This window comes from Dipteris shenzhenensis, chromosome 19 (genome assembly GCF_047967505.1).
Source record: "Dipteris shenzhenensis isolate YYH24624 ecotype China chromosome 19, Dip_SZ_1.0, whole genome shotgun sequence".
NCBI classification, from domain to species: Eukaryota; Viridiplantae; Streptophyta; class Polypodiopsida; order Gleicheniales; family Dipteridaceae; genus Dipteris; species Dipteris shenzhenensis.
The window spans coordinates 9205083-9228679 of record NC_141614.1 but is presented as its reverse complement, the minus strand read 5'-3'; the positions used below and the strand labels follow the sequence as shown (position 1 = coordinate 9228679).

At 42.6% G+C, this 23597-nt stretch overlaps 1 protein-coding gene across 4 annotated transcripts; it reads right to left on the bottom strand.

Moving 5' to 3' along the window:
• Window positions 1-354: 354 nt before the first annotated feature.
• Window positions 355-19009, bottom strand: NOP10 (nucleolar RNA-binding Nop10p family protein). 4 transcript variants are annotated; one of them, XM_087390619.1, is made up of 4 exons: window positions 18943-18968; window positions 18731-18793; window positions 2176-2218; window positions 355-777 (listed from the first exon to the last, which is right to left on the bottom strand). In XM_087390619.1, exons 2-4 carry the CDS (start codon window positions 18754-18756, stop codon window positions 658-660), a joined length of 189 nt encoding a protein of 62 aa, XP_087246745.1. In that variant the 5' UTR covers window positions 18757-18793; window positions 18943-18968; the 3' UTR covers window positions 355-657. The 4 variants fall into 4 exon arrangements, with proteins under 4 accessions (XP_087246745.1, XP_087246744.1, XP_087246743.1 ...); XM_087390618.1 differs by lacking the exons at window positions 355-777; window positions 18943-18968 and adding exons at window positions 1113-2080; window positions 18903-18941; XM_087390617.1 differs by lacking the exon at window positions 355-777 and adding an exon at window positions 1114-2080 and having other exon boundaries at window positions 18943-19009.
• Window positions 19010-23597: the final 4588 nt, after the last annotated feature.

Here is a 23597-nt window from a genome sequence, read left to right as displayed (position 1 = left end):
ATTAACTCTTTCTTAAGAGCGTGGAACCTTCCATAATTTGGGAGAACTTTTGTAAGTGAAGAGGGTGACTTACTAGGTTAGGTGTTTAAACCCATGTGGAGTGTATATCAGGGATTTATGCATTAGATAACCTTTAAAGATTTCAATTTTCTGCTAAGAAAGAGATTAGAAGTACAATATATGCAATGGTGAAAGCACGAGAGGACTACCATTAAAAAGGAATATAAGGTTTGCATCAACAATAGAATACAAAACAAAGATATAAAATAAACATCAAATTCCTATGCAAAACAACAAATAAATACACAAATGGTAGAAACTAGAAGTGACAGATTACAATAAGAACAATTAGACTTAGTGCAAAAGGCCATTGACAATTCTTATAATAGAAATTGACAAATAACAAAATTTGCTAAAGAAAAAGATGGAGCAGCAACGATTCGTTGCAGTAGATCATAGCCAACATTCTATCGTAGGTACAGCTCACCCACATCCTATTTTAGAGTTCGAAATAAAGACTAGCAACCTTGGCAAAGTTACATAGATGGGCTTTGATCCCATAAAACAAGGAATTGATACTACCAGCCTGCAATCTTACAAGTGAGGCGAACACATTGATAAAGATTATGCTTAACTCTTTTAGAGTCGAATTGTCATCTAAAGTCTCGCAAAATCTATTGCAAAGCCTCTTAATCTATATCCCTTCCTCGTCCATAATGATAGCTCATTCACTTGTTGCTTTAAGATGATATGTAGCCTCCATAGCAAATATAAGCCCTTCACACAAAAAACCTACATCAATGAGTTACTTATTTTTACAGCCCTTCGAGACATTGTGCCTCCCCCAATCTCTACTCTTTAGCCTAACATATGTCCAAGCCAATCGGCCAACCACACAAAGCTATCGAGATTCCTCTTATCACCCATCCACATCACGCTCTCCAAACATGCCCCCTCAGCAATTTATAAGGAAATTTGGGTATCCCCTCTCAACTTCATTAACGACTGACAAAACAGAACCCAAACAAGCTTTGAAACAAAACTCATATCTCAATGGCCATGTCGCACTTTGAAAATGCAATGTCTCATAGTTCTAGTGCAAGGGCTACACATCAAGTAAGCCTGCTACAATCTTCTTAAACATATCACGATGCATCTTATTGGTCATAATCTTGTCCACCACCACTTCGAGATTTACTGAAGTGACATTTTACACTGCTAGTTCCAACATTTGCTTAAAAACGTAGTTTTGTACATTATCTTCCCTTCCACTGAAGGTGGAAGTTTCCACCAAATCCTTAGTACCTGTAACTCAGTCTCAACCTTTACGATTCGAAGACAATAATTATTGGACAGAATGCCCCTTGTTCAAATTTCAAAAGAAAGCAAACGGTTACATAGTAATTCACAAGATGAAATCTGCCAGTCCATTAATATCATGAAATTGTGAACAGAGATTTTTAGACAATTGCAAAGCCCATTATGCATTCTATATGGCATAGGTCAACTGCTTAATTATAAAGCCCCATAGTCAAAGGAAAAAAGGTGAGCTGCACAGTAGGCAAGGCGTATAGCAATTAAGAGGTCCAATGATAAATAGAAGGGAAAAAAAGTGTAAGCTGTATGATCTTCAGGAAGGTGGATTGATGTTTTGCACTGTATGCTACCTTTTTCTGTATATTGTGTATGATGTCATTTCTGATAAAACAACAATCACAAAATACACCCTGTTATAGCTATCATGTAGCTGACAATCTGGAAACATACTTTTCCCTGGAGGATTCCATAAATCTTGTAAAATTGAGGAAAAGGTTGCTGATTTTAAAATCCATTCATGCTAAGCAAAAGCCGAGTGTTGAAACCATTTGCTATCTTAAACATAACTTACAATAAAACCACAAATTGACCTACGTAGCCAGCCAAAAATGCAGGCCATATCCTCTCTTAAAAAGCTATGTCATACTAGAAGCAGTGCAGTTCTTCTAATAGGTTGGCATAGGGGATTGAGTGGGTAGCAACCCAAATCGCTTCTTCAAAATAACACGATGCTTAGAAAACTTGTCATCTGGTGAAAAGCGAGCTGTTCAAAAGGTACAACAAACACAAATTTACAAAACTCTGGGCTCAGTGCCATAATTTATGCCATAAATGAGCAGGAATGATTGCCTGAAATACCTGGATGTGCTGACTGGGTCGGGGTTCCCAATGGAGACTCTTTCTGGTCAGACGACAGAAGTTGATGTGAAAGGATATTAAAAAATAGAAGTATTTCAAAAATACTGAGAAAATTCATGCTCTGAACTCCAGCGCAGAAGAAAGCTCTATAGATTTCCAATCCAGATGCAAAGCAACTCAAAATTGAATCATGGCCTCATTTCCCAGGGCTTCCTATTAGCATGCACGTTGTGCAGAATTACCTATGACTGTAATGGCAATAAAGCATGAAAAACTAGCACGCAAGTGCCCTTCCACTAAAACTACTAAAATACAAAAGTACTTAAGAGACTACAGTTTACTATCCTCATTATTGTGGCCCCTTTTAATGGGATCCAACTATCGAATTAACGAAACTAAAATCCATTATTGTTACAATCCCACCTTGCTTATAAAAATTTACTATTGTTATGATCCCACCCCGCTTAAAAATTTTGTCCCAAAAATGTATCCCAGCCTATGAACAGAATTGTAGGCTGCAACAATGCAGCTGAGATGGCTGACAGAATTTACAGGGAGGCATCCATGGCGTCTGGTATGCCTACCCCTAAATTTGGTAGAAGGGGATGCTGGGAAGATAAATACAGAGTCACATGGTCGCAAGAGCCTTATGGGAGATTACTGATGGTGTCAAGACTGATCCCCATGATTGAACGAATGCATTGGGCAAAGTCATGAAGGTTGCAGATCCAGCACAGATCAAAGATTGGGTGCTCAGGTGACAGGGATGACGATACACTATCCATGATAAGTGGGACGATTGCAAATTTCGATGCTTCCATACATTCAATTGGCAGAGATACTAAAATATCTGTTCAAGACCAACAATAGGGCTCGAATAGTTACACTCCAGAACTAGTTATTTGCATTGACAGTTGGTGAGGGAGAATCTATCAATGACCCATCTAGTAAAGGCGAATTTCTCAAATATCAATCGGCTGCTATTGGATAGCAATCGATGAGCTATACTTTTTGCAAGCTTCCACACAGGTTCAATGGGCTGGTGACTGCTTCAGGAGTGTGAGGCAATTGGATACACTGATGGATATGAGGATCTAGAGGGTCATCAAGATGCTGTCTTGATGGGTACTTTAGAGCGCTATCTCACTGTGATGGCAAGCAAAATAGTAGACTAGGGTATGTTTTCTCTATGTGCAATGTGCATTAGTATTGATTTCAATTGCATGCCTTGGTCACAATGTTTGTCCAAGTGGAGATGAAAGCCTTCCCACAAACAGAGGGGGTCTTTAAGGTAGAAGCATTTGGAGCTGTTTGCATGCCTTCTGAAGCTGTTAGACTCTGCAGAGATGATGAGTTCCTAACGGGCACAAGGGATTTTCCAAGGAAGAAGCATGATGCCGAACAGGAAACAGGAGAGATTATAGGTTATATTGGTGGGCTCAAAATTCTGATTTTAGTGCACCTCATTGAGAGCTTGGTTCTGAAGGCTACTAGGAGCAGTTCCAGAGCTTTTGGAAGGAAGTCAATTGGTGAGGATCTATGTACAGCAGCCACAAGGATCTCACTATACAAGGTTCAAAATCGAAGTTGTGGATGCGGCTCAAAATCGAAGTTGTGGATGCGGCTAGAGATGGAACAGGTAGAAACAGACCATAAGGCTTGGTTCTCATCTGTCCCTAGTTTCTGAGGGGGACCACTGAATGGAGCTGTTGATGCCTGGGTATATTAAAGAGCGAGGTGTTCATGGCTTGGATTAGTAGTGTCCTTGATAGGTGGCCCTCTCAATGTACCAGTATTTCGAGGTGGTTCCAGTTGATTGTGTTCAATGCAGAGCAGCACTTGGAGGCACATGAAGTGTGGGATCTTGGACCTTCCTAAGAGCTTTTGAATGATCATTTCTTTGGTACATGGTGGCTCATTGAGAGGGGGTCAATGTAGGGGTCAACTCCCCACCTTTGAGTCCCATAAGAGGAGGATAATGGGTAGTCAGACCAATAGATGGGAGGGCAAAGAGAGGCTGCCATGTGGGCAGTGCAGCTGCCACATGGGTAGTGTATTTGATTGGACCCCACTATCATGGGCATCTAAGATCTTGCTGTGAGAAGTGCAGCAGAAATGAACAGAAATGGAGAGAGAGAGAGAGAGAGAGAGAGAGAGAACGCCTCGCACACACCGCACTGAGAGGGAGAGAAAGAAACAGGAGAACTGCAAGTGATTTCTGGCAAAAGCCCCGCTACACCTGGTGGAAAACCTCTGCACAACAGGCTGCTCTAGAGCTGAATGCATTAAGGAAGGACCCTAATTTGAAGACATGTAGCATACTAGATCCATCTAGGGAGTTTTGGGGCTTGTTGGGAAAAAGCAAGCAAAAAGCTTTTTACGTGATCTGATTTTGTGTAGGAGAGCTTGCTACCACCGAGGTTGGCTGGGAGGTTATTGAATGTGCCTTCACCCGTGAATCAACGTAACAATTTAGGAGCAAGCAAATTTTCGCGTGTCATTAGAAGAACTGCTCCACAACCTGCTCCAAAAGATGCACAAATGGGGCTGGAAGGACTGCTCCAGCTGATGGGAAATGAGGGCTGTGGGGGGGCCTATAAATAGCCCCCAGCCCCTCCCTAAACAACCGACCAGCAGGGTGGCACATGGCCGATCCCCTGCCCTAGGCAACCGACCTGCAATGGAGGGTGGGCCGACCCACCTCTGCCTTACATAAGGGGCTGCCATCAGTCCTAAGAGGGGGCTGGTACCCTGCACCACATGGGTTGACTGCAGGACCAGCAATAGCCCTAGGTGGCCGACCACCTCAGCACACAACGGGCTGTGCACAGCCCTATATGGGGGGGCCTCACAGCCTAGGGAGCACGGCCCAGCAAGTAGGTGGGTCGTTCTGTCCTCTATAAAGGCTGCTGCAGAGCCCCATATGAGGGCTCTAGGACCTGCCTCCTAGCCAGACTGTCCCTCTCCTATGGCCAACACCTGCTGCCCTAACATGGGCCGACTCCATGGGCCTCCAAGAGTGGAACAGCAGCACCAAAGGGTCACCATACAAGCCCCCCTACACAGGCTTGACCAGGGCGCCTCAAGAGGGCCTGCCACAGTGGACTATCCTACACTACCCTCACAGGGGGCGGGCACACCCACAACACAGGCCCTCACTCATCTACCCTAGACTCGCACTAGGCAGGCACGCCCACACGCAAGGCCCTCTCTCTCTAGGTGACATCAGGAGATGTTGACCTCCAAAACTTGCAGCCCATTGCCATGGCTGTCTACATGGCAACCACGCAGCCCAGGAGCAGCAGAGCAGCAACTAGGGCAGGGCTGAACCAGCAGCAAAGGACATGAAGAAAGGCCAGGCAGAATGGCTGCTATTTATAGGCCTCCCCAGCACCTCTGTGGATTTATAGACTCAACCAGTCTCTGGATTTACAGACTTAAATCGGTGGAAGAAGTTTGAACTAAAACCTATTTAAGGAGCCCTTCCCCGCCCCCCCGCCCCCCCTTTTCTGCATCAGCTCCAACAGCAGCATGGTCTACAGCAACAGCCCTCAGCCTCCAGGAGGACCATCAAGGCGGAGCACCATGCCTCTCTCCATCTCCATCCTACAGGAAGGGACAGCCCCTTATCTACATTTGTATTCTCAGGCTTTTGGCAAAAGTTGTATCTCAGACTATTAGCAAACAGCAAATACTCTCCAAGGAGGGAGAGGGTGGTTGCACCTAATCCCGGATTCCCTCACACACACTCACAGATGTGAGCACAGGAGCTTGCATGCCTTTTATTTCAGTACACAGAATTTCTTTCTTGAGTTTGTAAGAGGAGGATTGTTGGTGCATGGTCACCACCCGCTCTAGTAAGTCAACCATGAGCAACGAAACACCTGCAACACAGAGGACAAGGGGATGCCACACTAGGTGGAGCTCCGCCAAGCGGCCAACAGCCTCTCTGCCAGCAGCACCCATGCGACCAGACGGGCCTATGATGCCATCTGCCATGGTAGCAACGATGCAGATGCAGCAACAGTAGTCAGAAAAGCTGTCCGCCCAGATGCTACGGCTCCAAAGAGGAGAGGGGCCAACTGAGCAGCACAAGACCACACAAAATGCAACACGCTTAGATCATTCTTGTCAATTACAGAAAAAACAAATGAAGAAAGTGGAATCAAAACACACTGATACACATAAGAAGAAGAATTTTTCAATAGATTTCAAAGCTATATCACAGATACAATAGATCCCTAGGAGGGAGAACATCATCACAATTGATAGATATGTGGGTGCCTCTATGCAAAAAAGAAAGACAATGAGACTCCCAACCAATCTGGAAATTTTGGGTTTTAAACCACTCTATGCCCAGCAACAAATCTACATGATCCCAAGTGCACAACATAGCATGTCAAAATGTCATTAGGCTTGAATTTTAATTGGAAGCTAATCGATCTTGCGATGCCAAAACTGTTTCCCGGCTGGAAGCAGCACCTCTTAGGTGCAATCGCTAGGCATCGTGGTCAGCCCCCAACTTCTGCACAAGTTTGTGTAGGATCGATAAACGGAAGAGCAAGTACAAGGTACAAGGGTCGAAGGATAGCAACCGTCACGTCAACTAGTGTATTAAGAAAAGAGAAGTACATAGTACTTGTACCTAGACCCTAGGACTAAGTACCTAGTGAGGGACATCCTGGAGTACGCAACACTGTCTCTTGTGAAACATACTTTTTATTAGCACTAAGATGCAAGAATTTGTTCAAAACTACATAGTACGTTGCTGCACTTGTCAAGTGACCAAGGCTGAAAGCCTTCGAAGCTCGGGGTTACTACAACCCTTGGACATCCTTGGTAATAAATGGGAAAGTATTTCCATGGATTTTATCACGAGATTGCCACGAACATGCAAGGGTCGTGATCCATATGGGTCATCGTGGATCGACTGACAAAGATGGCTGGATTTCTACCTACTAGATCAACTGTTACAATAAGTCAATTGGCTCAACAGTTCGTTGACCAATTGTTTTGTCTATATGGGTTGCCTGCTGACATTGTCAGTGATAGAGATTCTACGCTTATGAGTGAATTCTGGACACTAGTTAGATACCACTCTCAGTTTGAGTTCCTCTAAACATACCCAGTCTGATGGCCAGATAGAAGTTGTGAACCAACTTCTAGAGGATATGCTTCGTGCATATGTTTCCAAGAGGTAGTCTTCATGGGAAGAATATTTACCCATGGTTAAATTAGCTTATAACAGTGCAAAGCATTCAAGTACTGGTTTGATTCCTTTTACGCTTATGTACCGATTTCAACCTAAGTCACCAGTAATGGTTGGATTCAAGCGAGTCAAGAATGATGCTGCTAGGACATTCTTGCAAGACATGCAAAAGATGTTGCAGTTTGCTAAGGAGTCTATAGAAGTGCCCACGACATGGGATATATTTTACGCTAATAGACATCGTTCACCCAGGGAGTTCTCTATTGGAACGATGGTATATTTGCGTATTCCCAAGGAATCCAAGAGCCTAAGTACTGAACAGGTTAGGAATTATCCCCTGATACAAGATTATAGAAGAATTGGCATGAACTACAATTGTCTCCTAGTGTAAGAATTCATCCAGTTTTTCATGTCAGTAGACTAAAGGAAGTACTAGGTGCTAAGGATCAATTAGTAGCTCCTCAAGAACTTATAGAGGTTGAAGATTTGACCTTTGTACCACACAAACCTTAAAGTATTCTTGGATTTCGTGACGATCACTAAGTACAAAGGATCGTGTGATGGGGGCAAGGAGCAGAAGCAAGAGGGAGAGGGAGATGGAGAAAGGTGAGAGAGCAAAAGAGAGAACACAAGTTTCTGGAAAGCAAAAGTCTTCAATGTGACTTCCCTTATTGCCTTTTATACAAAGAATAGATAAGATGATGACGTGGCATTATAAGTACCACTTATACAAGGGATAGCATTATCCCCAACAATCTCCCACTTGAAGGCAATGTGCCCAAAAAGAGGAAGAAGTGTACATAGAAAACATATACACAAAAGAGAATCTCAATCATGAGAATTCCTCAAAAAACAAGCTAATCAATGATTCCAAATTCTCATACAATAATCCAGCGTCAAATTCCTTCTCTAAAGGCGAGCCACAGAGGAATCCCAACTAGTCAAAGAAATCCAACGATTTCACTAGTTACCAGCGCAACTGCCAACCCCATATGTTCGTCTTGAACAGAAGAGAATATGGAAAATCCTACGCAGATATGAGAACCGTACCTGGAAATCTCCTACGCTACTTCACCTCTTTACTTGTCGTGAAAGGGCGGCTCTGATACCAAATGACACGAACTTCAAATTCCATACTTTCATGCAATCTCAAAGGTTTAGGAGAAGTGATGTTGATCACCGTCTCTATACCAAGAAAGCAAAGGATGGTAGCCTTATTTTGCTCATCATTTATGTTGATGACATGTTTATTAGAGGCAAATCTCGGTATGAGATCGATGCATTGAAGATGGGACTGCATAAGACACTTGATATGAAGGATCTTGGTGATGCAAATCACATTTTAGGGATGCGCATCATACGGGACAGAAATTAGAAATTGCTCTATTTGTCTCAGAAGGAATACATTGGCAAGGTTTTGCAACGTTTCAATATGGAGGGAGAAAAGATTCTTGGTACTCCATTGCCTCCATATGTGAAAGTCAGTCAGAAAGACAGCCCACAGTCAGATGATGAGAGGGCTGAAATGGCCAAGATTCCTTATGCAATCGTGGGTACACATCCAGATATTTGCCTTTGCAGTGGGAGTTGTCAGTACATACATGGCAACACCTAGCAAGAAGCATTGGGAAGCCGTGAAAGGTATCATGAGATATCTTAAGGGCACAATGCATGTGTGCATTTGATTTGGGAAGAAAGACCTGGCTCTTCATGGGTTCACAGACTCAGATTTTGCAAGATGTGTAGACCAAAGACTGTCTACTACAGGATATGTTTTCACCTTAGGTGGTGGTGCTATTTCATGGATCTCTTGGTTGCAGAAATGCATTGCTTTATCTACCACAGAGGCAAAATATGTTGCAGCCACAGAGGCGTGCAAAGAAGCCATATGGTTATCTCGGGAGCCTGCTTCAACCCATATAAGCTCTTTTTCAGCTTGCATACCAACTTTTCTTTGCCTTCACTGACAAACCCTTCAGGCTGTACCATATAAATCTCCTCATGAAGATCACCATGGAGAAATGCAGTCTTGACATCCATCTGACACAAGTCCATATCCTCATGTGCAACCAATGCCAAAACAGCCCTCAATGTTGTCATTTTCACCACAAAAGAAAAAATTTCATCAAAGTCAATGCCCTTCTGTTGCTTGAACCCCTTGGCAACCAATCTTGCCTTGTATTTGTTCTCAGCATTATGAGCGACCTTGATCTTATAAACCCATTTGCATGGCAAGGCATTCTTTCCAGTTGGTAGTTTCACCAAATCCCATGTTTTATTTTTATAAGAGAATCCATTTCTGAATGCATAGCCTTCTCCCACTTTCTCTTATCATGCCTTCTCATTGCTTCCTGATAGCATGAAGGCTCACCACAATCTGTCAGCATGACAAAATCAGCCACGTAGTTCTGTCCTGGAACAAAAACAAACCTATCATGAGGTTTGGAGACTTTGGTGGATCTTGTTACCCAATCATCTTGATTGGCTGGCTGTTCAGCCTGCATATCAGCCATATTATGTGGCTGTACCACCTCCTCTGGCTGTCCTACATCACCCAGATGTGGCTCTATCTGTGGCATATCAAAGGCAATTTAATTGGGCTGATTCTCAGCCTCTATTCCCTGTGCATTAGGGACATTTGCAGCAGCACCTTGCTGCATATTATTGGGCATATTTTGCTGTCTATTCACAATGATTTCTTCAAAGACAACCTTCCTGTTTTCTAATTTTTAAGTGGGCTACCTGTGCATGCTTTCCTCATGAAAAATCACATCATTGCTGCGTATAATCTTCCTTCCAATGGGATCCCACAATCTATACCCCATTTCACCACTGTCACCATATCCAATAAAGATGCATCTATTTGACTTTGGTTGGAGTTTGTTGCGCTGCTCTTTTCGTACGTGCACATACGCATCACAGCCAAACACTCTCAAGTGTTTATATGAGGGTGCTTGCCATATCATTGTTCCTCAAGTACTTTACCATCCAACCGATTAATCGGTGACCTGTTGATGACATGAATGACTGTTTGAACAGCCTCTGCCCAAAAACCATGGGGTAAGGCAGCATGAGAGAGCATACTACGAACTCTATCTTGAATAGTCCGATTTGTTCGCTCTGCAACTCCATTCTGTGGAGGATTATGAGAGCTTGTGAGTTCCCTCTTTATCCCTTTCATGTCACAAAATTCCTGAAATATTTTGGAGACATATTCTCCTTCATTATCAAAGCATAAGCATTTCAACTTCTTGCCTGTCTGATTTTCAACCAAGGCAACAAACTTTTGAAACGCACCAAAAACTTCATCCTTTCTCTTGATGAAATAGACCCACACTTTCCTTGTGGCATCATCTATAAATGTAACAAAGTATTCATGACCACCCATAGACAACTAAGGCATTTGACATACATCACTATGTACCAAATCTAAGGGTGTCAATCTTTGTTGCAATGTCACTTTATGTGGTGACTGTGAATGCTTACAAAAAATGCAATGCTCACAATGCTTAAATTCTGAAAATTTCAGAGACGGTAAATAACCCAATTGAGATAGTACTTGCATTCCTTTAACACTCATGTATCCTAACCGGCCATGCCACAATGAAACCTTTGGCACCTCAGTTACGGCAACCACATGATTCTTTACATCAAAAACATGCAAAGTATACAAAGTATCACACTTGTACCCCTTTGCAATGACTCCGGCTCCCTTGGTTATCTTCCACCTACTATTACCAAACACAGTGTAGTAGCCTTGATCATCCAATTGACCAGTACTAACCAAGTTCTTTTTCAGCTTTGGCACATGCCTAACATCATGAAGTATAAAATGTGTGCCATCAGAAAATGCAAGTTTCACATCTCCAATCCCTGCAATAGAGCATGCATAATTGTTTCCAAGATGCACAACACCCTGTAAACCACCATTATATGAGCAAAACCACTCCCTATGTGGTGTCACATGAAAGGAAGCACCTGAATCAATGATCTAAGTGGTCATGTCACCGTCTTCTTCTGTGACCAAAGCATGTGCATCAAGTGATGAAACAAACAAAATGTCATCCTCACTCTCATGAGTGACTGCATTTACCTCTTCAATCGTCACACCACTATTACTACTCTCTACTTGTTGCTTGTCTTTATCATATTTGGCATCCTGATTGTTGTTGTTGCTCTTTTTTTGCTCCCTTTTCAGCTTAAACCAATCTTTCTTCATGTGCCCCTTTTTGCCACAATGAAAACATTAAATATCCTTCTTAGGACGTGACTTACTGCAGGATCTGTTCCTTTGGCTGTCATTGCCTCTATTCTGAGGTCTTCCTCTTGTGTTAAGGGCAGTGGAAGACTTACTTGAAGAATTGTTCTTCTTGTTCATCTCCTCCATGAGAAGCTGACTCTCAACATTTGCATAAATAAGAATAGGATTTGAATTGCTCAAAGCTGTTCTAAAAATATCCCAACTCTCAAGAAGAGTGTAAAGCAAGAATGTTGCTTTAAACTCATCATCAATGTTAAATTTCTGATTTGCCAACTGCTTGATCATAGAGTTGAACTCATTGAGGTGCACACTCATAGTTGTGCCCTCCTTCATCCTAAGATCCATGAGCTTCTTGAGCCAATAAACCTTGCTTGCTGCACTTTGTTGAGCATACAAATCTTCCAACCTTTTCCACATATCCCTTGCAGTGTTCTCATTTTCAACATTAAATAGAAGCACATCTGAAATAGAAAGCATGATTGTAGAACGTGCCAATTCATCAACACTTTCCCAATCATCATCTGATATATTTGCCGGCTTCACTACCTTTTCCTTGATAGGACAGGCTTGATGCTTTTGAAGAAGCACATTATAGCACTGCTTTTGCCAAATGGCAAAATTGTGTGCTCCTTCCAACTTCTTGATGTTAAGAAGTGAACCACCTTCACTCCCACTTGAAGCCATATCTCAGCAAATAAAAATCAGCAAAGGAAATTAAAAAAGCTTGTAAAATATGTCCTCTACTGGAGAGAACCTGCAGCCAAAACTTTGAATGCATAAACAGTACCAAAACTGATTAATTTCCTGCACCAATATAACTCCAAAACTGAGTGAAATATGCCTGCAAAACTGAGTGTAACTCACTCAAAATTCTGTCCCAACTTGTGACAGAGATAGAGGCATCCAAAACTCAGAGAAACTGTCCCAAAATGACAGTAAAAACAGTCATAAATTTGCAGCAAACAATATTCTTGTTTTTCTCAACACAAAGGCATCCAAGACACTATTCCAGTGTCACAAAAATTGCTGAGCACTTGTGCACCAAAAGCCCCAATTTCTGAGATCAAAAGTCAAACTTTGACTACCACAAATGTACACAATCCAAGCATAAAGGAAATCAGTACCACTTTTGCAACAATGTCAATGCATCCAAGTGCTCCAAGCACTATTCACAAATGCATAACCTCTGGCATCAAGCTCAAGGAATATTCTTGGAATATTCTGAATTCTTTGAGATTCCCTCTTCCAATGTGTCCCAAACTGAAATTTCCTTGCTTCAATGTGCAAGAGCAAGCCTTCCAATGCATAAATTTGCAAAAGCCCCAAATTTCTGTGCCTTATCCACTGCCACGTGTCACTTTCTGACAGGCTGAACCCTAAAAGTGATGATAACTCAGCACCATGAAGGCGAATTCAACCAAACTTGGCAGACAGCGTCCCTTCAAGTAGGCGACCACTTTTATGATGTCAATTCAGCAGTAGAATGTGCGAAATCCACAGATCTCCACCTTGCCCTGTGGCTGGAAACTGAAAATCAGCAAGAACTTCGCAACGGGCAGTCAAAATCCAACCAAACTTGGCAGGATTCCTCTACAGGTGTAGGCGACCAGATTTAGTGCAAAAACTGGAGGAAAAACCCAAAATGACAGACGAAATTCAGCTCCTGTGTGGCTGAAAACTGTCGCCCAGCATAAACAGCACCAGATCTGACCAAATGTGATCCAAATGTAGTCGCCCTGCTGAAGGAGGTGTAGCAATACCAAAAGCTCCAACTGGAAAGTGTCCTTGTCCACTTTCTCACTGTATTTCGCTTGCTACACCCAAAAAACCAGTCAAAAAGGCTGAAAAACAGCAAGTACACTCACCCAAAAGATGTCTCCAACTAGGAGCACAGGAATAGAAGTGATTCCCGAGATGAAACTCCACGAAACAGCTAGGGGCAGCGAGGGAGAGTGGCTGGACTGCGTGGGCAGCAAGAACAAGTGACTTCCTGCGATGGAAAGGTCACAAAGTGTGAGGGGAGGCTAGGGAACGAGGAGAAGCTGGTGGGTAGGGAGGCTCTAATACCAATTGATGGAAGCAAGGAGGGTAAGCAAGAGGGAGATGGAGGAAGGTGAGAGAGCAAAAGAGAGAACACAAGTTTGTGGGAAGCAAAAGTCTTTGATGTGACTTCCCTTATCGCCTTTTAGACAAAGAATAGATAAGGTGATGACGTGGCATTATAAGTACCACTTATACAAGGGATAGCACATTATGCCTTTATCCCCAACATCGTGTAGAGGAGGAGGATTCCACATGGGAGACATTGACTAATCTTCAGAGAGAGTTTCCGGACCTTCTTATGAACTCAAGAGTGAGTTCTTAAAGGAAAGGGAGTACATCATGTGCATGGACCGTATTTGATGTGTGCTCCAAGCAAAAGCTCACTGCTGCTTGAGAAAGAAAGGGGGGGCAAGCAGGGAAGTCACTCTGAATCCCAAAAAAGACTAGTAAAAAGAAGAGAAAAAAGGCCTCTAAAACCCTGGAAACCCCTACTGTAAAGGCCTACCAAAGATTCACCACACAGACTTGAAAGCCACTAAAGGACAATGCGAGAAAAGCCCCGTAAGGCACCCGAGCAGTAGACTGGCTTTGAACACCAAGAAACAAGCCTCTAGAAGAAACCCGGGAGCTAGAGGCCTCGCTGCCCTCCTAAACGGGTGAGAAAACTTGCAGTGCCCAATCTCAGCAGCTCCAAAACGAGCTGCTGCAAGGGGTGCTACAAGACAAAGCTCGATCTTCAAAGGGCAAGATGAAGGCCTCTCCAAAATCGATCTGCAAACTGCTAGTAGTCTTGGTTGAAAAGCCCCTCAAAGAGCTGAAATCTGCACTGAAAAGCAGCCTAGCTGCTGTCAACAAAGGGTGGCCGCGAGTGGCTCTGGGGGAGCTTAAGGCACCACTGTCCTGCTCTTGAAGGGGCGCCACAAGCCCATGCAGAAAATCACAGCACCGAACACCCTTAGGAGTCCACAAACTGTTGGCCACTCCAAGCTTAAAGTGCCCACAGAGGTCCAAGGCCAGCTAGACGGCCTAACAAGGCCCCAAAAAGGAACGTGGCTGCATGGTATGCAGCCCAAATGCTGGGCGCTCAGAGTCGCCAAGCAATGGCGCCCTCTCGCGCTGGTCTTGGGCATACGGGCTGCTACAAAGCACCTGACTCCCACGTGAGAACTCCAGCTGGGGGTGGGCTCGAAATGAACCACTGGCGAAGCCATAGGGGTGACCGAAGGCAAACCAGAGGGCGACGAAGGGATGGAGAGCAGAGGCGGCAGCTAGGGGTGCCGGGGGGGGAGGGGAGGGGCAGCAGGAGCAAGCCTTGCTGCAAGTATTGAGATTAGGCCTAATAGTTTGCCGTCTTGTCTTGTATCTCTTTTCCTCTTTCATGTTAACAGGCCCACTATAGAAAGCACACTCTTTACTAGTTGCTGGGTTAGTCTCCATTCTATGCATTTGATTGGTCCCATGTTTGGGAATTCGGGTGGGTGTGGCCTATCCGTCTACTCATACAGAGATGTGTTTCAGCTTGTGAGACACAAATGCCCATAACCCCTTAAATGGATGTCTATCCTCAAATGCTAGACCCTAGCCAACTAGTACCTAACTGAACACTGGGAAAACATATGCATTCTTATGACAAACATCCTAATTTACAGAACTTGAAATTTTAGAAAATAAAGATGTGCTATAAACAAATTTACCAAGCAAGCGAATATGTGTTTTGTGAAGAGGAGTGACAATATCTGCCTTACAGACATCCTAGTGACTTCAGACTGGTCTAGGGTATGAGCCTTGGTGTGCTAGGAAATAATGCTTTATTTACAAAGACGGACTATAGCTTAAACTTACAAGATCAGCATAATTTCCAAAACTAACAATCTATAACAGAGTTCTAGAGCCTTGATCACTCACATACACATTAGATAGTACGTATTAAGGCCTAACTATCGATTTCAGTTTGGATTAAATCTGATAAGTCTAGCTTGATTTGTAACCCTAGCAAGCCTAGGAAATGCCATTTGTATCGGCCTATTTGTGTTATCACTTGTGCATGGGTAAAGGCAAAAAATTTTAAAATAAAATATTTAGAACCTCGTTAATTAAAATGTGATGTTTAATACTTTTCTTATTTAGGTTTAAACATTTGTTTAAATTAAGATGTCTATATAAATGGAATCTTAAGAAGCTGTTTTAGCTCTTCAATTAATTTTCATAACTTTCTAGCTTTTTATGCCCTCTCTTGTTGAGATTTGGGATGTATGCTTGTTCTTTCTTCATTTTTGGATGTTGTGTGTAAGGCCTCTTGCATACTCTTGCAGAACCAGCTGGCTATCATCACTTTGCACCATGGCCAATCTTCACCTTGTGCATCCTTTTGCCTCTCTTTCAATTGTGAAATGCTCAACGTATATTTAAGCACTTCTAGTGTCCATGCTTTAGACGCTACCAATCTGCTACCCACACGCCTATTTGCTTGTTGCCCTATCTACTCAATGCTAATGTACATTTGCACTTTCCATAACATAGTTCTCGCTTACTCACATATGCAAATCTCATTCCTTGCACTTGTTCATACTAATATTGATTGTTGGAGGGAGTTTACTCACTATTTAGTCCTGGTTCACTGGTACCCACTAGAGAACTCAGTAGGTTAGTGTTTCCATCTTAGGGTCTAGCTAGGTCTAAGGTCTCAACCTAGGGTAGGAGCCCGGAAGGGCCCCCAAGGGCTGGCCTATGAAAGGAGGCAGGAGCAGCCAATGTAGGAGGCCCCCTGAGGCAGCTCCAAGCAAAGGAAAAAGGGCTGGGCACCTTTTATAGGCTGCCCTTTGCCGCTCCCTATGCAGCCTAGGCTTGCTTTTATGGCCAACCAGCCAACTGGCTGGTCAGCTCAGCCCCCTATTTAGAGGGGGCCTTGCAGCCCTCATTCCTCATTCAGTCCCTCAGCATTTCAGCCTCTCTCTCCAGCCCAGTGCAGCCTCTAGTTCCCTCCAAAATCCCTGCAGGACAGCAGCATACTCAGGAGTCCCAATTGTGATTCCAGGAGGATGTCCATGCAGCACCGTATGTGCACACTAAGGATAGAAATGGAGTTGAATTTAGCACTGTGTGATTCCTGAGATATATTTTCAGCTGCAGGGAGCGTTGGCCGTAGCAAGCAACCTCCGCCTCTTTTTTCAAACATTGTAAAGGATTGTGCCTCTTTTAAAAAGTCTAGCATGAGGGCATATCCTCCAATAATCGTCCATCCATCCATAAGTCTAAGGTTTAGAAAAGGAATAAGTCATGGATTGTGACATCCCCTCCCACTTAAAAGAAGACCTTGGTGGAAATGATAAACCTATGTACAGAGAATCACACCTAATCAATAATGTTCTTAGTCAATGTAATACTACATGTCATCATCAAACCACCAAGTGGTGATCCATTCTCACTGTGGATGCTTCCGTGTGTGATACGCATGATTGATAGCAAGAACTTATTTGTTAAGAGCTTTGTAATTGATGAAGAGTTGCATAGACTTATTTTCTTTTCTGCAAAAAGCATTCGAGAACCAAACAGGCTACGACTAGGCCAGATGTGACCTTGGTCAAGTTAGTTTGTTATTTGTCATTGGATCCCTCGTGTTATAAAAGAAACCCTATATAGAGGACACTCCGATGGAATACTTTCTAGAATCAGACAGATTGTAGGGTCCACTAGCTAGTCATACTATGATAACTCTTTTGGAGGCTGGAAAAATGGTTGGTCCAAATACAGAGGTGGCTTTTGTTTGTGTATCTCTTGACCAAGTCAACTAACACTTATTCACTTGTAAAACTAAGGCAAGGGGTGTAGAACGAGTGTTCTTGAAGCCGGTCAACTGTACAACCTTCTTGTTGTGGACAGAATTGGATCCCATAAATACAAAACCTGATTGAAGGATCATATCATGGTCATAGAGGCATTGTATGCCAGAATGACATTGTAGCCATGATGCTGAGTTCAGCCTGTCCATGTTTTGTTGGATGCAAAAGGATAGCTCATGTGTTACACAAGAAAGTTGAGCCATCTTTTTGGGGGAAAAAGAAAGCTGAGCCGTTCGTAAGTTTTATTTGGTATTTAAAAGAACTTTGGGCTCATGTACAAATGTAAACGTGCCACCATAAAACTGGCCAGGAGCTTGTGGGAGTGTCGAGGAGGTTGTGGGAACAACTAAGATGATTCTTGGAGTATCTCGGATTGATCCCTGTAAACATAGAACTTAGAACCTGCGTTGCCACTTCAAGGTTATTGACAAGGCTCTATTTATACCTTCTATATATCTAATCTTACAAATTAAAATTTTGAGCGAAAGAACAAAGGAGAGAGAAAAAGAGACAAGGGAAGAAGGGGGCTTGTAAGAGACATCAAACAAAATTAAAAGTTAAAGAGAAAAACAAAAATCAGCGTAACTTAGCTATGCTTATGTTCTCATGAATATAAGTTGCCATTTGCGTTTCGAAAGATTCCGGAATCTCTAGCGTAAACCTACTGCTTACCAAGCTATAAAACCCCAACCCAAACAACAAAAATTATGACATTAAGAAGGAAGCTACTAACGAAGAAATGACGTGTAGAAGCATTGACCCATAACCTCTGACATCTAGCTTTGCCCTTCACATTTTCACATCTAGCTTTAGCTTCACCCTTTACATTTCCACTAACACAGTTCTAAGCGCTGAATATTAGCATTCCAAGGCTGATTTGAATTATCAGACGCATGTTGGCCGGTCCTGGTCAAAAGCTGGTGATTACTTCTGTGCTGGCAATAGCGTTCCATTTCTAACGAGAGAGGGATCCATTCCTGTTCAGTTGGACCTGAACCTGACTTTCTCTCTCTCTTCAATACGCAAGTAGCATGCGGCTACATGGACGGAAGTGTATTCACTATTTTTCGACTAACTCGCTCTAAACAAAGCGCGGCCCGAAAAGCATTATGAAAACTAGCATCCCTAAGAATTTGACAACAGACACAAACAGATTACGGGCAAAACCGACCCGCCAAAATATTTATACTTCAGAGAAAATACCTGCAACGTGTAAACCTTCTCGCCATTTTCGTTCGTGTAGTACATGAGATACATGATTGCAGACTGTTAGAAACAAAACGAAACATATTAGAGATAGCAAACTAGAGAAAACTCAAACTAACAACGGCAGGAATCACAACAGATGCTCCTACCCGACAAACCAAACAAAGACTCGAGGCTGGCGAGCTAAGGTTAACTAAGGCCTTCCCGACCTTCAAGGTTTTTATTTTCCCCTGGCTTAGCCAAAGATTAATCAACTAAACTATGCTTATATTTCTTGTAATAATGAAGATGTAACCTCAAAATGATGAGGATTGTAAAGAATATGAAGGCGACAAACCTACTAACAATGGTGTCATTCTGTAACGAGGAGGACTTCATGTACACAAAATCAAGAATCAAGGTAATGAATAGATGAGAACAATGCAAATAATGATGTAGAAAGCTGATGATGACATTGATGATAGTGAAAATGTCATGGTATTCAAGATAGAACTTTGAAAGATGAATTTTACTAGATGAGGATGAGGAGGTTTGAGATATCATGAATTTTTTAGAAGTCCATTCTATTATGTTTTACTTAGAACGAAAATTAGAGTAGTTTTCATTTGTTGATTTTTCATCCTCATTACTAGTACGTTTGTCCAAATAGCTTTGTGGTGGGTTGCCCATTTGGCAGGGCTTGGTGAGAGAAGGGAGGGAAAAAAGTGAAGAGTTAGAGGTTGATGGTTTACCCATCCTCAATGGAGTGGAAGCAAATGCTTCATTGGCATGCTTCTTTGGATGTGAAAGGTGATGTGATCGATGTACATGGGTGTGATTTTTTGGTGAGCATCTTTTGACAAGCATTCTCTCTCTCTCTCTCTCTCTCTCTCTCTCTCTCTCTCTCTCTCTGTCTGTCTCTCTCTCTCTCTCTCTCTCTCTCGCTCGCTCGCTCTTTGCCACATTCCCTAAAGCAATTGAAATTGAAACTTAAGATAACTTATACTTTTTTTACATGGGTTATGGAGTCTTGGATCAGTATGACATGGATAACTATGGAGTAGACTACAAATTGAAACTTAAGAGAAATTATTATTTTTTGAGATATTAGACTATGGGGTCTTGCATAGATTTCAAGTCACACCTTCACAACCCATAAACTCTCTTTAAATTACATTGTGATTTTATATTATCATTCTCGATAAGTTCGCTCATGAGATAGCACCACAGCCACCTCTATCATTGAGAGCATAGGCTAATGGATGAACATGTGCTCCTTTAGATGTAGATCCGTCACTCTTAAAAACACAAAGTAGATATGCTTGCATGCTAGGTATGGTTTTAGGGCTTGGAACTATTTTTGAAAGTCTAGACATGTGCACACGGGCCTTGCACATATGTGCACATAATATTCCATTGCATGCGATCAGTCATCCATAGACTCAATAACTAGCACCGCATGCTTCATCTCCTCAACCACTTTCTTAGTGAGGACCATGACTCGTAAGGATAATGCACAAAGAATGTGATCATGTGCTGCCTCTGCGATATACCACTTATGTATTTTTCCCGACATCCCTCCCACTCATTATTGCCATTGGAAGCTGAGGCCATTTAAGTGTTGTCTACATGTGCCTCAGGAGCAAGGACCGATGCCCCACCAGTATTTGATGTCTCCAAAGTGAATCTCCAACCATCAATAGGTCTACCTCTAGCTGTGTGATGTTAATACCACTTGCAATAGGCCATTTCAAGAGTATTAGTGTGGGTATTGGGCTTTGGGCTAATGCTTCGATCTGGACTCAGGTGTGTGTCACATCCCTTGCTAAACCACATGAATTTTGACAGGTTCCATTGTGGTGTACCCTCGTTGCATAGAAGGAACATGCAACTATAGTATTTGATGCACTTCCAACAAATGTGTTGCATCTCGAGCATGGTCCAATGGAGAGTTCACAAATGAGGCTAATAAATATTTTGTTGGCCACCAAGCAATCGAACACTTTGACAAGGCCACCAAGCAATCAAACACTTTGACAAGACTCTTGCCACAACCACATTGGATGAAAAGAGTGGTGGAACATCCAAGGATGTACGATGGAAACATCATATTTGAGTTTCCACCAACCTTTGGAAAGATGGCCCCAATGGATGCCATGGAGAAAAAGTATGATGGGCACATTTGGACAAAAGTACACACAAGCAATGTAAAATTCGTGGGACTTGTGTGCATAAGCTATTGTGTGGGTGTTGTTGAGTGCCAAAGGTTAATATGCCCAATGTAAAATTCGTGGGACTTGTGTGCATAAGCTATTGTGTGGGTGCATCAACCACTCCACTACAGGCTCCCCATTGATGTGACAACTGCTAGGATTCACCTCCCCTTCAAATTGTATTCACCTTTGATGGCCTTTTCATTTTTGATTGACTATGTGGAAGACAAACTTTGGTCTTTGGTGCTATCATCCTCCACATCAAGAATGACATTTGGTTTTCACTTGCATTGTGACATCTCCCTATCCCCCTCTAGCATGGATGGATCTCTAAACATCAAAGTTCTAGATACAACATGTTGCACTATTCGTACTACTTGTGTTGGTACCTCACGTGCCTTTGACCTCCAGATGAGATCCCAAAGAAGGTCCTTCTCTGATATGCTTTTCTTTTCTAAGCTATTGCATTGCACTTTGGAGCACTGCATTTGCCATGTCTGAGACACTGGTGTCGTATAAAGATATGTGACTCCAATATCCCTCCCTAGCTAGCAAGCTTTGTGCTTTGGCTCTACCATGTTCGTACATGGGGTTTTTGCCTTGTCCTCACTATCTCCTCCTCCTATCCACATAGATCAAAGTGTAGCATGTCAGAACACTTAAAGAAAATCCCTCCCACATGGATACTTACAAAATGATTGCTCAACGCTATCATATTGTTGCCCTAATGAGATATTCTCACTTCCCACCAACTCAACCATGACTCCATTGCAGGGGTGTCACTGTCACACACTCGACCTACTCTCCATGTTGTCTACTCAGCTTGCTTTACAATGGTGCATCCTCCTTCATTGTGGCCATTCTCCATCGCTCACAAATTTCTTTGTGCTCTTGTTGATCTATTCACCTCACATACTTGACAATGTATAAGCTTGGCTCCCAATGGAAAAGGTAGGAACATTCCCCGCATTCCATTATGACACCATCATTATTGTAAACTATGCACACAACATATTCCAATTTGCTTGTGCCTCATCTGCCATAAATCCAAAATAAATCAGCTGCATCATACCTTGCTCGAGTCATAACTTCATTCAACGTCTGCCAAAATAGCACTTGTGATTCCTTGTCCTCCTCCTTCATTTCACATGTCACCATGGTAAGTAGCTCTTTGTGTGCACACTGATGATAAGCTTATGTCCAACTACAAGAAGACATGAAGGTCATGGAATTTTAAGAATGTATTTGACATACCTTGGATTATACATGTGGCAACCCATGGTAACCCATTCTCTTGATCACCTTTGTGTGGTCGAATTGTATGCAAGCTTGTTGTAGATCCCCGTTTCCATTCCATCACATCCTATTCATAAGGTCAACCCCGGAGTCAAGCCTCATTGTAGACATGTTCATGACAAAGCACTTGTCCTTAGGGAACCCTTGGCCTACAAACTTGCTACCATATAAAAAACTGTACATGGAGTCCCACTTGAGCTTCAAAATATTGTCATATCCTTGTCTGCTTTCACCTACTTCCATTCGAGCCCTCTTAACCATTCTTCAAAATGGTTAAGAGAAAAAATCCATATTCAATCCTTAGCTTTAAAAAATATTGTCATATACTCGAGTGCTTTCACCTACTTCCATTCGATCGCTATTGACCGTTCTTAAAATGGTTAAGAGAAAAACTCCATATAAACAACTAACCTTTTGCGCTCCACCAAGGGAGTAAGCTCCTATAAGATGTGAAATAATTTTGATCTCCTACATTCTTTGACATGTCATGGCGTGGCTTTACCAAGCTAGGCATCAATATGTCCTTTGTGATTGTTGTCCGGACTTTTCGTGCACTAATGATCTTGTCATGGTTGACCATTGACTGGACTAGGTCTCATGTCCTCTCCATTGCCAACTTGGAGGTGCCGGGTTGCACATAGTGAGTGTGGTCGCCAACATGAATCATGAGACGTGTGATATCCTTTTCATGTGGCATGACATAATAAACCCTACACCTACACATCGCTCTACATATCCCTAGCCTTTATAATAATGGCAAACAATCGTTCCTTCGATGTTGGTTGGTAGTTCAAGTGTGCATTTATTCTTTATGGGCATATTAACCTTTGGCACTCAACAACATCAAGATTGATTGGCTCCATGGGAGTGCCCAGTGAATGTGTGTCTTTGCCCGAGGGAATGAATTGAAGAACTCTTGACCTTGCTCCTCATTGGCACTAAAGGCACCCATGTCATCAATGCTTGTAGATTGAAATCTTATTGTGTTCAACTTGGAAGGAATGTTGTCCATGCATCCTCACCTTAGGCGCCCATTGCATAACATCCTCGGCACCCGAAACATTGCTGTAACAAGATGTGTAAGGGTTGAGAAGCTACAAGAAGCCTTCAAACTGGGAGCTTCCTTTCAAAGCAATTGCTCGCTTTTCTAGAGATGGGGTCACACTATGAATGCTAATCGCAAACTCATGGTAACTCTTATATTTCATAGCCTAATGAGAGCTTGATGACTTGCTTTGTGTACATTAAGCAATCTAGCCACATGCAACAATGTATTTAAATCAATTGAAATGATCTAATTAACATGAAAGGGAGAATAGAGAACAACATACTTGAAGAATTTGCTTGAATATAGTAGATTGTTCTCAAGACATGTG

What these genes read in the sequence shown, in the direction of transcription:
- NOP10 (XM_087390617.1), bottom strand. Translation starts at nt 18,784, where the DNA reads ATGTATCTCATGTACTACACGAACGAAAATGGCGAGAAGGTTTACACG. An exon ending in AGAAGGTTTACACGTTGCAG is followed by an intron (nt 2,219 to 18,730) that starts GTATTTTCTCTG and finishes TCGTCTGACCAG; the next exon opens with AAAGAGTCTCCATTGGGAAC. An exon ending in GACCCAGTCAGCACATCCAG is followed by an intron (nt 2,081 to 2,175) that starts GTATTTCAGGCA and finishes CCTTTTGAACAG; the next exon opens with CTCGCTTTTCACCAGATGAC.